Source organism: Sylvia atricapilla, chromosome Z (assembly GCF_009819655.1).
Source record: "Sylvia atricapilla isolate bSylAtr1 chromosome Z, bSylAtr1.pri, whole genome shotgun sequence".
Lineage (NCBI taxonomy): Eukaryota > Metazoa > Chordata > Aves > Passeriformes > Sylviidae > Sylvia > Sylvia atricapilla.
Window position 1 is genome coordinate 37,879,514 of NC_089174.1, and position 14,979 is coordinate 37,894,492.

Genomic DNA, 14,979 nt, shown 5'->3' on the forward strand with positions numbered 1-14,979 from the left:
CCTCATTAGTAGACACTCACAGTGCAGCTACATTGACAACAGAGCTGCTGGTCTAAGAGGAGACCAGAGTAATACAAAGTCTGACTGTCCATTCTCTTCAAAACAGCCATAGCAGCAGGCTTGGTTTTCCCATTTCCACCAGTTTACACTGAAAGCTGTAATCCTAAAAAAAAAAAAAAAAAAAAAAAAAAAAGAAAAAAAAAGAAAAAAAAAAAAAAGTTCATCCTTCTGATTGAATCTGATTGAATTCTCTAAGAAGGATAAGCTTTCTTTTGGGTATAAGCTGTGTCCCGGTTTCAGCTAGGATAGAGTCAGTATTCGTCTTAGTATCTGGTAGAGTGCTGTGTTTTTTATTTAGTATGAGAATAATGTTGATAACACATTGTTGTTTGGACTGTTGCTAAGTAGTGCTTATGCTAAGTCAAGGACTTTCCAGCATCTCATTCTCTGCTAGTGAGGGGCTGAACAAAGAGCTGGCAGGGAGCACAGCCAGGACAGCTGACCTGAATGTGATATGCTATACCACAGAACTTTTTTCTTGCTATATAAATTAGTAGAATTGGCAGAAGTGAGTGATTGTTTCTCAGGAATCAACTATGAGGAGGTGAGCAGGTTGTTTGCAGCTGTATTCAACATAATTTGTTTCTCTTGGGTTTTTGTTCTCTTTTTTCGTTATTTTTATTGTCATTAATAACAATATTTTTAGCATTATTGTATTTTAATTTATTTCTATTATTAAACTATTCTTAACTCAATGCAAAAGTGTTAATTTTTTCCTTATTCTCCTGCCCATCCTGCCAGGTGGTTGGGGGGGTAAATGTCTACTTGGTTGCTCTCTGTCATGACAGCTGAGAGACGGATGTTTGCTGTTTCCCTTATGGTAGAAAACACAAGTGAAAGGATTTGGGATCAAACTTGATCAAACCTTATTTCTGTCTTAATGTGGACAACATGTCAACATCCCCCTGCCACTTTTGTTTATTTGTTTTGGTTTTCTGTGGTGCTGAAGATAACTTTTGGGTTCACTAGTACAAAAGCAAATTATGCATGGTAACTTCCCTCTGTAAAAGGGAAAGAGGGTAGCCTTATGTCCTCTGAGGTAGCTTATATGTGCTCCCTTGGCTTTTGTCAGTAGCATATGTTAACAACAAGTTCTTGTAGTGACTTGTCTTTTCCATGAAAGCAATGCATTCTCCCTGTTTTTCCTGCCTGTGGTTAATTGTAGACACACTTCCATCTGAAAGGGTGGAGCTTCACTGCTTTTTCTGTGTTTTTTTCCATTAATGATGTCTAAATGCATTCTCATATCTTCCTGTATCACTCAAAGATAGGAAATTTGAGATATAATGCACAGAAATAGAAGTTCCCATGTGCTTGCTGCATGTGAAAAGGATTTTTGTTTTCTTCCTTTAAATTGCAATTTTCATATTGTTCTTCGTATAGGTGTGTCTTCATGCACTCAGATTGCTTTCCAGTTAGTTTTACTTGTAAAGCTCCTCGAAAAAAAGGAGGAAATACATTAGACTTTGTTTTCTGAATATGGGAGATCATTATTACACCCACAGAAGCAAATGGCAAAGTTCATGTTCATTCGCATGGTGAAGGCCTTATAGAATGGTCAAAGCTGATAGAATAATGGTCAAAGTAATAAGAATATTAGTAATAAAATGCCAAATTCTGTAAAAAAAATCATCTTTGTTCTATGAGGTGTGCAGTGACCACTGGCATTTAAGTCCTAAATGTCAGCTCACAAGCTATTTTAAGTGCTTTTCAGTGCTCTCAAATGTTGGACCAAAAATATGACAAGACTTCACCGGCTTTTAGCTTGATAATATAGGTAAAATTGTATTTCTAATTAAATAACAATGTTCCCATGTATAGATACATTTCATTATTGGATGGAGTTCTGCATTGACTGAATTCAGATATCATACTCAGTAATTAAAATTTTACTATTGTCAGGTAGGTCCACTGAAATCAATGCAAGTTCATACTGTGCCACAATAAGAAAGTATTTTAAAAGTACTTTGATCCAAAATGATAATTCCCAAAAGGTATATAGAGAGGGCACTTTCCTGAAATGAGGACTGCATTCTAACTTTTAAGATTCTAGATATTTTCTTTTGCCAGAAGCCAGAGTGAATTCCTAGGCAGAGTTGAAATGAATAGAGTTTCTCTGCAAAGACACTTGTGCAACAGAGTTTGGAATCTGGAGTTTGTGACTGGTATTTTTTTTTTTTAACAAACCCCAGTTTTTCTCAAAGAGGTTATAATTTGCTAATGCCTTTGAGATTGTGCATTTCCTTTATATGCTGCGTTATTATGTAAATGATCTGATAATATGCATTGAAATGTACTATGTATTACTCGAGGACAAATTCCCTGTTAACCTCTAGGGAACTTTATTTGCCTTGGGGCAAGGTAATTCAGTTCCTGCAGCCTCCTTAAACTGCAACTTGTAAGATAATTTTTGACTGAAGATTTTCTTAAGGGGAAAATCTCGCTAATGAAAAGCTTCAACTATGCATTAATGGTGAGATTTGTTAATTTGTAAAGATTTGTTAACAAGGCAGATGTTGAAGCAACTGTCCAGTGGAAGCAGTTCTTAACCAACCACAGAGAATACTAGCCTTTTGAGGTATTGGTATCAGATAATTTTTTGTGGATTTAATTCAGTCCTCTGTTTACTCTTTGGTTTTGTGGGACTATGAAAATATGGCAGTTTAAAGAACACATGGAAACCAGCAATGAATATAAAAGAAAAAGAAATGGAACAGTGTTAGGAAGTGTTATTTTCATTTTATGTCATATTCTTGGTCCTGTCAGACAAGTCCATTTCAAATCTCCCATAGGATATGAACTTATACAAACAGTTACAAAAAGTGCGGACTGTCATGAGATTTCCTATAGCTATAAAAGCAGGTAAGATAAATCTGAAGGCTAACAAATTAAGCATTCAAGAGAGGAAATGCCAGACTTGTTTGTCCAGATCAGCTATCTAAATCTTTGCTGTGAAATGGCACAGCCTCCTCCATCCACCAATAAACATGCAGCAAAAATAAAAGTTTGTTCAGCTACCTCTTCCAGTGTCTCTTCTCCAAAAATCTCTTCTAGAGTCTAATTAAACATGCATGTATTATTTTTTGAGTTATATATTTCCTGAATATCAAAAGTAAAAAGTAACAAAAAACCTACTTTGCAGGCAGACCGACTTTTTTCCCTGAGAGGTTACATGTTTGTTTAATAAAATAGATTTGTCTCTATCTCTCTGCCAAACTTCAGTGTTATAAATCTATTTGTACCTGAACTAAGATTTCATTTGTTTTGTTTATCTTTGGTCTCCTACTCAATACCCTATGCAGAACCTTTTCCAAGCTAGTCTAAAACTGAAGCTGGGAGTCCCTTGGCCCCAAACACAAATTATAGCCAACAATTTTGGTTTTGATCTGCAGCACTAATAAATATACTGAGTTATTTGCCTTTGTTTGTAGACCCTTGTGCATACAGACCATGCATCTAAAGTAATGCACAGAAACGCATTGTAAGATAAAAGCTGGTGTTCAGCCACAATCCTTTAAAATGCTTGGAAGAGCTGAACAGTGATACTGAAATTGAATCTATTCAATTGAATTTGAAGCAAATGTTGCTCATTCATCAGGAATATTATTCTGGGCTGAGCTCCAGTTTTACTAGGATGCTCTTCTAAAAATTCCATAGGATTATTTAATGATCCTGCACGGCTAGTGATTGTGATTTAAACATTGCTCAGGAGTTCAAAACTAGTGCCACCGTGAAGTGTCCCCGTCAATTCCTGTGTCCTGCTTCAGAGGAAATAGTGCCATCTAACGAAACTTCCTTTCCTTACCTGGGAATCACAGCTTTCCCCCAAGAGCTTCTAATTAGACGTTGAGCAGAGGGTACTTGCTGAAGGAAGAGCAGTTGAAAGAAACCAAATTACTCCTGATTTGATTTGATGGCTCTGAAATGTCTGCCAATGCAGACTTCTTTTCCAAGCTGGTTACTCCTTTGAAAGTCCAGTCACTGAGTTTATTATAGAGTAACTGCATCAGGTCTGTAGATTCATAATTTTGCTGGAGGAAACAAAATTGCAGGCAGGAAAGTTCCATGTCCTTGAAACACATGTAATATGTCCCACGTCCAAAGAAATAATAATAACAATAACAACAACAACAATAATAATATATGCCATGAATCTTTTTTCTGAAGGTACACTTCAATAGTGAAGTAGCATTTGGGAAATGTTTACCTGAAGAGGAATACAGCACTAACAAAAATGAAAATACTTGAATCTTCTATTTCCCTGCCAATCTTGTTTCATAAGTGTAGAGTATTGTCCTGAAAGCTTACTGTAAAAAGGCGATATACTGGAAAACAACTTGCCAGAGTAAAATTCCTCTATACCACATATGTCTGCCTTAGTGACAGGTGTGCTTCTGTATTACAGATATGTAGGTATGAAACTTAACTTTTCTTTTTATTTTTGACAAACTTAAGGAGCATGCAACCAGCCTTTTTTAAAATTAGTGGAACCATTTGTATGATTGAAGAGGAAATTCTCTAATAGTTACCTGAGTTGGATCTCATCTAGGCCCTCTGTCCAAGAAAAATATTTTTTGTGTTCATACTCCCTCCTTAATTAGGCTTGACTTTACTATCTTCAATTTACTTACTACTGAAAGTAATTGTTTCTTTAATCTGACTTCAACTCTTTGATCAAGGCCAAGAGGAAGATGAAAATATTTTATTGTTAAGTAGTATGAAAAAGACATGATCTTCAGGAGAGCTGGGTTTTTGTAACTTATTTGTCATATGTTGAGGTGTGTTTCTGGAATATCAAGAGTCTTTAAAGTGTCAAGACCAGAAATTTAATTTCTCTAGAAGTATATTAGTATTTAAATTATTATTTTATTTGTGTGGATATTTTTTTCTCTTTGCCTCAGCAGTTTAGAGGCCTTTTCTTTTAGATATTTTTCCTGAAGATTCATGTAATAGCCTCCAGATATGAGAAACATGGTGGAAATTCTGTTTAATTTGATGATTGTCACCAAAGATTACTTTAAAAAGTCTTTATTTTCAAATGATCCCTTAAAAAGTACCATCATCTCAATCAGAGAAGAATGACAACCATGTAGCCAAATAGATCCCTCTGATTTGTTTTAAACTGAACTTGCAAATTTACAGCTTTGTCATCTTTTCTTCACGATAGACACTGGTTTGATACAATTTGCAGCTCCTTATTGCAAGCCAATAAGGCTTGTAGTGATTAATTTGGGTAGTGTGTAACTTGAGGGTACAGCCAGGTGTTGTAAATTATTAGACCCTTGACCCATGGGAAATATAATGTTTTCATTCTTAGATATAGTATACAAAATTATGCACTTTTGTTGCTCCATTATTCATTCACCTTCCATCTGCTCTAAATGTACACAACACACCCATTCTTAAAAAGCCTAACAGAGCACGTTGCCAGAACTTAATGTTATGGGTAAAGAGGAAATTTGACACAGGATTTCCATATCAGTGTGCAATACACATGTTGAATTCCCTTTCAGGTTTAATTTTTAACCTCTGTCTTTCTTCTGAGGTAAATATTTCACTGACTGATTTGCTTAACAGTCATTTTTATTGTACACATTTTATTTTACTTGGCTGGCAATAACCTCCTAATTTTGTGTTTTGTACATGACAGAGCAGACTGTCAGAGGGCAGTTTGTTTTTTCAGCTTTAATGTAACTCCCTTTTTACCATTTTTTTATATTCCTTGTTTTGAGACAGTAAAACTTTAGATATTAGTCCTCTAATGTTAATGGAGTCTACCTGACAGAGCCAATGCTGATGTGTAGTAATGCAGCTTACATTTTATTGAGTCAGACTTTTTGACCTCTTCTTTCCATTGTTTACATTCTTAACATTCTTAGAATTTATACTGTGAGGAATGAGTCAATCATTTTTTAGACTTGAAAGAAGAGCCATGAATACAAAACCTCCCCATTTTGTGGGCAACTTTTTTCAGTGCATTAAATTGTGCACTGAGTGAAATATTTATTGTTTCGATAGAAAATGAAGGAATTCCATGGAAATGAAGGGGTAGTAATGCAGAATTACACTTCACAGAAGGACCAATAAGCTCTCTGTGGAGGACTGGAGAATTTGAGAAAGAGCAGTACAGAGTAGTAAGTAAAATTTGGAATATTTTAGAAAAAAAGAATTCTAGATGTTTAATCCTATGGTCCTTACGGCTCCTGCCTCTTAATTGTTCAGATAATTTTTTCTCTTCCTTAAAATTCAGTTGACACCTTCCTCATGCTGCTTCACTTCTTAGCTGTACAGAGCTTTTATAGATATATAGCTATACTCAGTGCTATGTAAGTTTTGGTTTAAAATATGAGTAGATGGTTTGGGGCTATTTATTTTTCCTTTTAGTATATGAAAATACTGTTTTGTAGTTTTTCCTAGCAATCTCTTGTTATTACAATACCAACACTGTGTTGTGCTGGCAGTTTCTGGGGCGCAAATGACAGATTGAATAGTTAAGATCAACACTAAAATTGAATTGGTTCATGTGTCAAAGCATCTGAAAGGTTGTTGAACTATCATGTCTGCTGATATGGAAAACTCTGTCATCTGAGCACTTCTAGACTGCAGCTGGTGGGGATACCCTTAGTGGGGCTTAGAGAAATCAGGTATTTGGATATCTCTCCCTCTGTAATAGAAAATTTAGAAATATTAGCTACAGCTTGGTGACTTATCACAGTGTGGGGCTAAGGAGCTGTATCTACTTTAACTTATTTTCTCGTCTTTGTCATATCAAGTAAACTCAGACAAGATTTGTGGAGATATGTTGCACAGTTGGTGGACCCTTCTTTGACTGTGCTAACATCTTTAGTCCACACAAGGGACTTCCTGGGCTGAATGCTTTTCTATCTGTCCAGTCTATTTTTTATTAACTCACATATCCCAGCTTGCTGTGGTATGAAACATTTCACAATGCAGTAGACACTGAGAGCCACTGGAAGAATAATTTCAAATATGTTTTAGTATTTTCACACCTTCCCTAATTGATAATTTAAATACCAGGAATTCTTCCAGATGCTGACTTGTGAAGTGCATTCTGATCTCTCTAAGGAGAACTGAAGCCAAAAATGAGTAACATTTATACAGCTATCAATAACTTCTATAACTATTCCTTTATTGCTCCTTTCATATTTTGAGAAGTTATTCTTCCTCTCACCTCTTTGAAGCTTCCTTCATCTGATATGCTATAAATCCTTTTCCTACTCATTTGTATACCTGCAGTAACTTATTTTTTTTTTAGTGTTTATCAGAGCTCATGTTTCCTTCTAATTCTTTCCATTTGAAGATAAATACAATTTTATCTTTCTAAAAATATTTCTGTAATTTTTAAAATAAGGGATAAAGAAATCCTTACCGTCTTTTCATTAGAATGTACTTAGTCTGAGTTTGTGCTGTCTTCATCTAGTCTGTCAACATTTTATCCAGTGAGCTACCTTTTAACCAACCTCACTGTTGGTTAAATAATAAATCATTATACTTGAACAAGAAAGGGCAGGGAAAGAGGGCACTTCTTGCCTTTTTTCTCCCAATGAAAATGTTTTCATGTATCATCAGGTACTTGATTTTGTTTATGCATATAACATGTTCTGTAAGAATATATTTCCTATCATATGAAATTAAAAGGCATAATTTTTGCACTTTTCTGTAACATTTTGCTCAGTCCCCACTTTCCTATTATTCTCTGGGTGTTGCTGTTTTATAGGGAGTGAATGAAATATATAAGTATGTCTAGAAAATCTTAGCATAACTCCAGGAGATGCATATTTTCTTGATATAAACATAAACATATAAATATAAATATAAATAGCCTGTACCTTAGATGAAAAATTATATTTTGTTAAGTACTTCTGCAAACACAGATTAAGCTTTAGAATTTACCTGCCATATTTTTTCAGCTGATTCACACAAACCATTTTTTGGCACTATTTCAGGATAAAGCAGGAATGGAATTTGATACTGGAGTGCCGTAAGAAAGGTATTCCTCAATCAAAATACCTCAAGAATGGCTTTGTAGACATCAATGAGAAGAACCTGGACACTTGTGGAAAGACTCCTCAGCTCAAGAAGAGTCATGCCTTGTCAGATGGAGTAAATAAGGAACAAAACAAGTTTATTTTTCAGCTTTCTGGAGAGCAATGGACGGTAAATACAATGGAAAATATGTTTCTGTTAGTGAAGAATTTTGGTATCTTAGACCATATCTTTTAATCTCTCCCTTTTCTATGGCAAATGCATGTGAAATTGATGCTTTTTCACAGTGTTAGAAGTGACCAAGTATTTTCTACCTCAGTCTGAACTAGTGATTTAGTTTTCAGGTATGCATATTTTAAGTTCTCTGCTGATGCATGCAATTTATACCTCTCAGAAGCTTTGGTATGGGCAATAATATTGCAATAAGATATCTTTCTCCAAAATTCCCCAACTGCCAAAAAGAGATGAAAATAATATTTGTTGGTTTATTGCTGTCTTCTACTAATCAGAGATCTGTATTCTTGCTCTAATGGTGTGATAACCCTTTCTCAAGCTCTGCACAGTTTAAAACTAATATTAGCATATATCCACAAGGGTCTTAGTGAAAAAAAAAGTGGATTTGACTTACTGATATATTTGATGTGAAATAGCAGTTTGCTGGTAAGATGTGAATTCATGCTGGTTTGAAATTGAGCAAGTGGTGGATTAGAGCTGGTCTGAAGCTTTCTGGAGTTGTAAAAGATTTAATTGAAATGTATTTGAAGAAACACCACTTTATTAATGATAATGTGAAATTAAAATTTTGAATTTCATGTAGTATTTGCATATCAAAAAATATGCCAAAACATTGATAAAAAAGCTAGAATTATTTTTTGATTGACCTAAAGTGTAACTTTATCCTAGATTTGATCTTGAATCTGATGGTGTTTTCTTGTTCAGGTGTTTGTTGTTGTTGTTGTTGTTGTTGTTGTTGTTGTTGTTGTGCTTTATTTTCCTTCTGAATAAATATACAGTACTTGAAATTTCTGGATTATAGAAAATTCCCATTCAGCTCTATTAACGAGACTCTTCAACTGATACCAATCATTGATCTGGTAGGACTGCCTGCTGGGGAGCTATCACATCTCTTCATTCATCTGTTCATTTCAAGATTTTGAAAGTGACATTTGAGATGTGTAGTCAAAAACTGCATTCTTTTGGGGATTGTAAACCTTAGTTTAGAGGTACTTTAGGGAAAAAAAAAAAGAGAGAGAGAGATTACAACTCCTTTGACACTAATTTAGTAACAACCGCAAATATCCTTAATGCATCAGGGTGCAGAGAGTTGCATAATTAAACTTTTCTGTTGCTTATTCTCTTTTGCCAATCCATTAAAATTTTGCATAAATTAGGCTTTATATTAGGAGGCAAAATCAAACATGTTTTGTTCTGTGTTCCAGAATATTTAATTTTAATTTGCTGTTCTGAAAATTCCTGTTTAAGAGAAATTGGTGTATTGTTACCTACATTATACCATCTTGGGCATATCATGGGTTTTGATATCTTCTTATCAGATGCTCAGTGTGTCCATATCAAACAGCCATCAAGTCTCATTGTCCAGCTCTAGCCTAGCTAAAGTGGGTTTCCTGTTTCAACAACAAACTGTGAGATAGTTCAGATGTCTGCAGATAAAGATACAATCACAGCTGATTTAGAGATCAATACTCCTTCAAAATTGAAATGTCACCTTCTAACGGCTGACAATTATTTTAAAATTGTGAAAATTCATTTGACAAAGTTCTGAAAGAAGTGTATATCCACTCACTGAAGAAATTTTGTAATGTTTTTATCTGCTATACGAATCATACCACATATTTTGCTTTTCAAAATCTGAACTGATGCTTTTGAACCAAAGACAGAATCAGACAGAATCAGTCTTTTCTCCAATTACTTTCTCACAAAAAGAAAGTACTCACATTTAAGCAAAATGAATTCTCAGACTATAAAACCAATGCTGCACAGTTCGGCAACCTGCACATGAATAAAATCTGTGGACATATGACAGTTTTCTCAGAGAAGACTGTATGTTATGTAGCTGGGCGCTATGGTGTCAATTGTGGTTTAGGTTTTTTTGATGTGTTTGGCACACAAATACATCTATGTGTTGAAAGTTTCGATGATTAAGCACTCAGGGACTCGGAGAAGTCAGAGTTGGGATTACCTGTGCAGATTTATGGGCACATAACCAGCTGGATTTGCTGTTGACTGGCCACTTACCATTGGCAGCAGCAAACAGCACAGTCCTGTAAAGTATCCATTTGGGGATGAGCTGCTGAATTTTCTATCTTCCTTTTAGCTGATAAGTATTTCTATTATGTTTCGCCTTTTCTCTCATCAGTGAAGCAGTAATATATCCTCTAGACAGTTGATAACTAAATCTGAGTAGGTTGTTGGTGTGACTTAGGGGTTTAATTTTGAGAAGAAGGCTTGCTTCTGAGCTATACCATTTCTTTTTATGGATGCTGGGAAGCTAAGTCTCACAGAGGAGTAATCCCCAGCATAGGGGATTTCATAGGTCTCAATGTCAGAGTGCCCAGGCTGTCTAGGTGGTAAAAATGTAGCCTTGTTAGAAAGAAGCTGCTGCTTTGTGCTTCGTATTCATATAGCATCTGACTTACTGATTCTGCATTGTTGAGTAGGAGGTTAAAAAGGGGTTTTGTAAAGCATTCTATGATGGGATCATAGAATTGTGTAGGCTGGAGAAGACCCTTAAGTTCATTGAGACAAACCATTAACCTAGTAGTTCAGGGATATATTCAATGCCTCTGGTCATGCTTCAGCAGAAGCACCATGAGGCTATCTGGCACCCAGAGAACATGGTCCGTCCTTATCTCTGAGGATACCCTGCATAACCAGAGCACTTGTGGATAGGAAATGACATTCACCCAGCCACAAGAGTTTGGGATAGCTTGGGTAAATATTTTGAAAATTATCTGGGTAATGCTTTTTTGAAAATAATGTCAGACCTTCCTCTAAGAACATTAGTAAAGGTGAAAATCAGAGCAGATCACATATTTTTAATTCCTAATAGCAATTCCTTCCTTTGAGACCTCGTGCCACTTTTTTCCACCTCTCAAATATCTTCGATTTGATAATATATTTTCATTAAGTGGAGACCCACTGTTCCTTGTACTTGTAATTATTTTAAAATATCTGAGAAAAAATAAGGCTCTTTGGCAGCAACAAAATAGTGAGGGGAAAAAAGGGTAATAATTTTGTAATAATTAGCCTTTAACAATTTTTGTTGTATTTCTACTTTTAATGTTCATGACTGTGGGCCTCCTTACAGGAATGTATTTCTGTGAAGAAGATGGATAGAGAGAGTGATTTATGGATTTAAAGCCAAGGAATTATGACACAGTGTTAAAGTAGACAGGGGAGCAATACAGTTTGTGCTTTAACAAAGCTAGAGTGACAGTGAGGTCAGTGAAAAGAGACTGGAAATAAGAAGAATCAAGTATAAATCAGGTTTTCTTAGGAGCAAGAATAACGTGATACAGCTAGCACTGGCCATGCCTTGCAAGCACACAGAAATGAAAACTATTTTGATGCCAGAAAAACAAAAGGAGAAAATGTTAGATTGCAGCAGTGAATGACACACTACAGTGTTCTGTGTAGCTCCTATGAAAGCAAAAAGCTCACACAAAAAATACTTGGCTAGACAAGTAGGCACAAAGTAGTAGCTAAAGAGACTAGAAGTTAATTTTACAGCATATGAATTCTGAAAAATTTGTATTCGGTTTATGCAGATCAATATTTCCTTGTATATCAACAGCACTGTAAATAGAATTAGTCTTTGTGCTTGAAGAGCAAGTACTCAACAAGGCCTTCTGAATCTGAAAGACATTTTGTAACTTGAGTTCTGGTTTAGCCATGCCTCCCCATGCAGTTAGCTTCAGCCTGTGGCACTGGTTGATAACTACATTTATGAGATAGCCTCACCTTTGTCTGTCAAAGCTCCATCTGACTGGGGCTGTTTGACAACGTCCTTAAGGTTCAGTGGTTCCTGTCTCCCTTTTACATACCAGGCAAATATTTAAGGCTGGAAATTACACAAAAGTTCTTCAGAGAAAGATTGATTGAGCATTGGAATGGATTGCCTAAGGAGTTGGTGGAATCACTGTCCTGGAGGTGTTTATGAAAGGAGTGGATGTGGCACTAGGTGCCATGGTTTGACAAGGTAGTGTTAGGTCATATGTTGGCCTTGATGATCTCAGAGGTCTTTTCCAAGTTAGTTAATTCTGTGGTTCTGTGACTCAAGTGTTTACTTCCCATGGGTGTGCATTTCTTCCAGCTGGGGACAGTACTGAATCAGTATTTGCAATTAGGAAACAAAAGAGCATACAGTAAAAAAGGGCTGGTATTATAATCATAGAACCACAATCTGATGTTGTGAATGAAACCAGATAGGTTTTCTCTTTTTTTTCTTTTTTAATAAAAATGGGACAGAATCTAGTTGTATTGCCGGAGTAGTCAGTCCCCTAAATCTTGTGTTTGCAAAACACTTTGGACTTTGAAAGTATGAGAATGGTGTTTTGTGACACAAGTAATTTCAGGTTCCCAAGATATGTTTCAGAAAATGAACATTATTTATTTGAGAGTTTTACAGGAAAATACACTGTGAAATATATATATATATATAAATGTACCTTTGAATTGTGTGTTTGAATTGGATGCCTAGGGAAAAAAATAGGATTGATGCAACACTTGAGAATGTCTGTGCACATAAACATGTATCTACTCAATTAAATTAGTTCTTCAGAGAAACAGCACCATTAGAACTAGAAACTGAGGCAAAATAATGCCATGAATATTCATATGAATTTTTAAATTAAATCACTTTAACTCTGTTTTTTCCCTCTGAGTGTTTATTTTCTGCTGTTAATTAATGAATGTGTATTCTTTAGCGAATCAGTGAATTTTAAATGTTTTACACAAAATATTCAAGATAAACAAATTTTTAATGTTTTCATATCAATATTGGCAAAGGAAAGCTGATGGTGCTCGTCAAATATGGAGTAGGACTGTTCTTGGCTATGCTGCTTTACCTAGGTAGAGGATTGGGATGAATCCCTACTTAAAAAACTATTATCAGATATGCAAGCAAGTGAATGGTGGTAAAATTCTTTGTTCATAAATCATGATTTTCTTCCATTTAATCTCCTCACAGAACTAGGCAGCGAATCACTATATTTGTATTTATTCTCACAGTTTTACTGTCTAACATAATATGTAACATAATTTATTGCCTAACATATGTTCTCAGTGAAACTCAGAATAGAAAATTTCTATTTGCTGTTCCCAACTGTTTCTCACAGTGATGTATTTATTTCCTACAAAGGGTCAAGAAGTATTGCTGCATTGAATGGACATAGAAAATCTCTCTTGTGCTTATGTAAATTCCAGAGATCTTCCCAGAGATTCCCCTCCACCCCTCTAAAAAAAGTTTCTGACTCAAGCATGACCACTTTTATTATTAAATGTTGTTATGCAACATACTACATTTCATAGAATCATAGAATCAGTAAGGCTTGAAAAGATGTTTATGATCATTGAGTCCAGCCATTAACCCATCACCCCAAATACCTGGAGAATGTTTAGCCTTGTGGCACTGCCAAAACACAATCCCTCTTTGCTTCTGGCCTCCAGCTGATCAGGAGGTGGAGTGCAAGAAGCATGGAAGACGCTAAAGGCAGGATTTCTTCTTAACCCGTAGAAGAGGAGGATGGGGGCTCTCCTGCTCTGCCTGTAGGCATGGGCCTTGCCTGCACTCCTCTTTCTCTCAAGAAACAACAGGCACAGGTGAGCGTGGCTGGCAAATTGTCCTGTTTTATTGACATCCCCACAACAAAGCTGGTCCCTTGGTCCCACAACAGATTTGTAAATGCTCATGGTTGAAAAGAATGACAAAAATCAGAGGGTCCAAAAAAAAACTCATCAAGTTTTATCAGTAAATTACTGTTACAATCCAATGTTAAATTCCTCTGCCCAAATAAAGGTGCAAATGAGACCAAATGCTGGTACAAGAACACCAATCTTAGTTTGTGTACCAACTTTATTAAGAGTATAGGGGAAAAAAAGTGAGGTGGTGTCCAAGGGTGACTTTATGATGCTTGTATCCCCAGTCATCTGTTTTGTTTATGCTGGATATTAAGTTCTGTACCTTTAAGACTGCTTCTGAGGGCAAAGAGGGGGAAAAAGAAGTGCAGTTTGTTCTCAGAAACAACACTTGCTCCCGCACATTACTTCTCACAGATGTAGTTGTCTGCAGCATGGACAGTATGGAGAGAGTTCTCCTTTGCTTTTTGGCTAGTTTTTATCTAGCTGAGGTGGAGAAGTTTCCTGGACTATGTTTTTTCTTTTTCTTGGAACTGATCAGCCCTGCTCTGGACTGAAAACCCAGAAAGACACCAGGAGCTCACACCTGTGGCCCACTGGGATGCTTCATTCCAGGGCAGGAGGGACTGATAGAGACTCAGCAAGCCAAGCTATATCCCACAAAAGGACTTTCTGAATTTTCCATCTCTTCAGAACTGTGAGAGGTTTTATTGTTTAATATTATTCACTTTTTATGCTTGTGAATACTTTGCTTGTTAAATAAACAGGTTTTTTTCCACTTTTCTCCAAGGAAACCTTTTTCCAAGCCAGTAGAGGGAGGGGCCGCTGGAATCTGGTTTCTAGAGGGACCCCTTTGGAAGTTTTGTCCCAAATTTGCCCTAAACCAGAACAGGTGGGGAAGATGGAAAGAGAGATGAAGAGATAGAGCAGGTAGAAAAGCAGAAGACAGCTACCAGTCAGTGCTTGTTTAAAGTATATGCTGTAAATGTTACTAAGCTTTTCCTTACACCATCTTGTTACTTAAATTTTGATGGG

At 36.0% G+C, this 14,979-nt stretch overlaps 1 protein-coding gene across 2 annotated transcripts in view; it reads left to right on the forward strand.

The window, feature by feature from the left end:
• LRRC2 (leucine rich repeat containing 2) overlaps positions 1 to 14,979 on the forward strand; it is a 74,158-nt gene that overhangs the window by 12,123 nt on the left and 47,056 nt on the right. For both annotated transcript variants that reach the window (XM_066338682.1, XM_066338681.1), the window contains exon 3: positions 8,028 to 8,238. In XM_066338682.1, the coding sequence (XP_066194779.1) occupies positions 8,028 to 8,238 (211 nt within the window). The remainder of the gene's footprint in view (positions 1 to 8,027; positions 8,239 to 14,979) is intronic.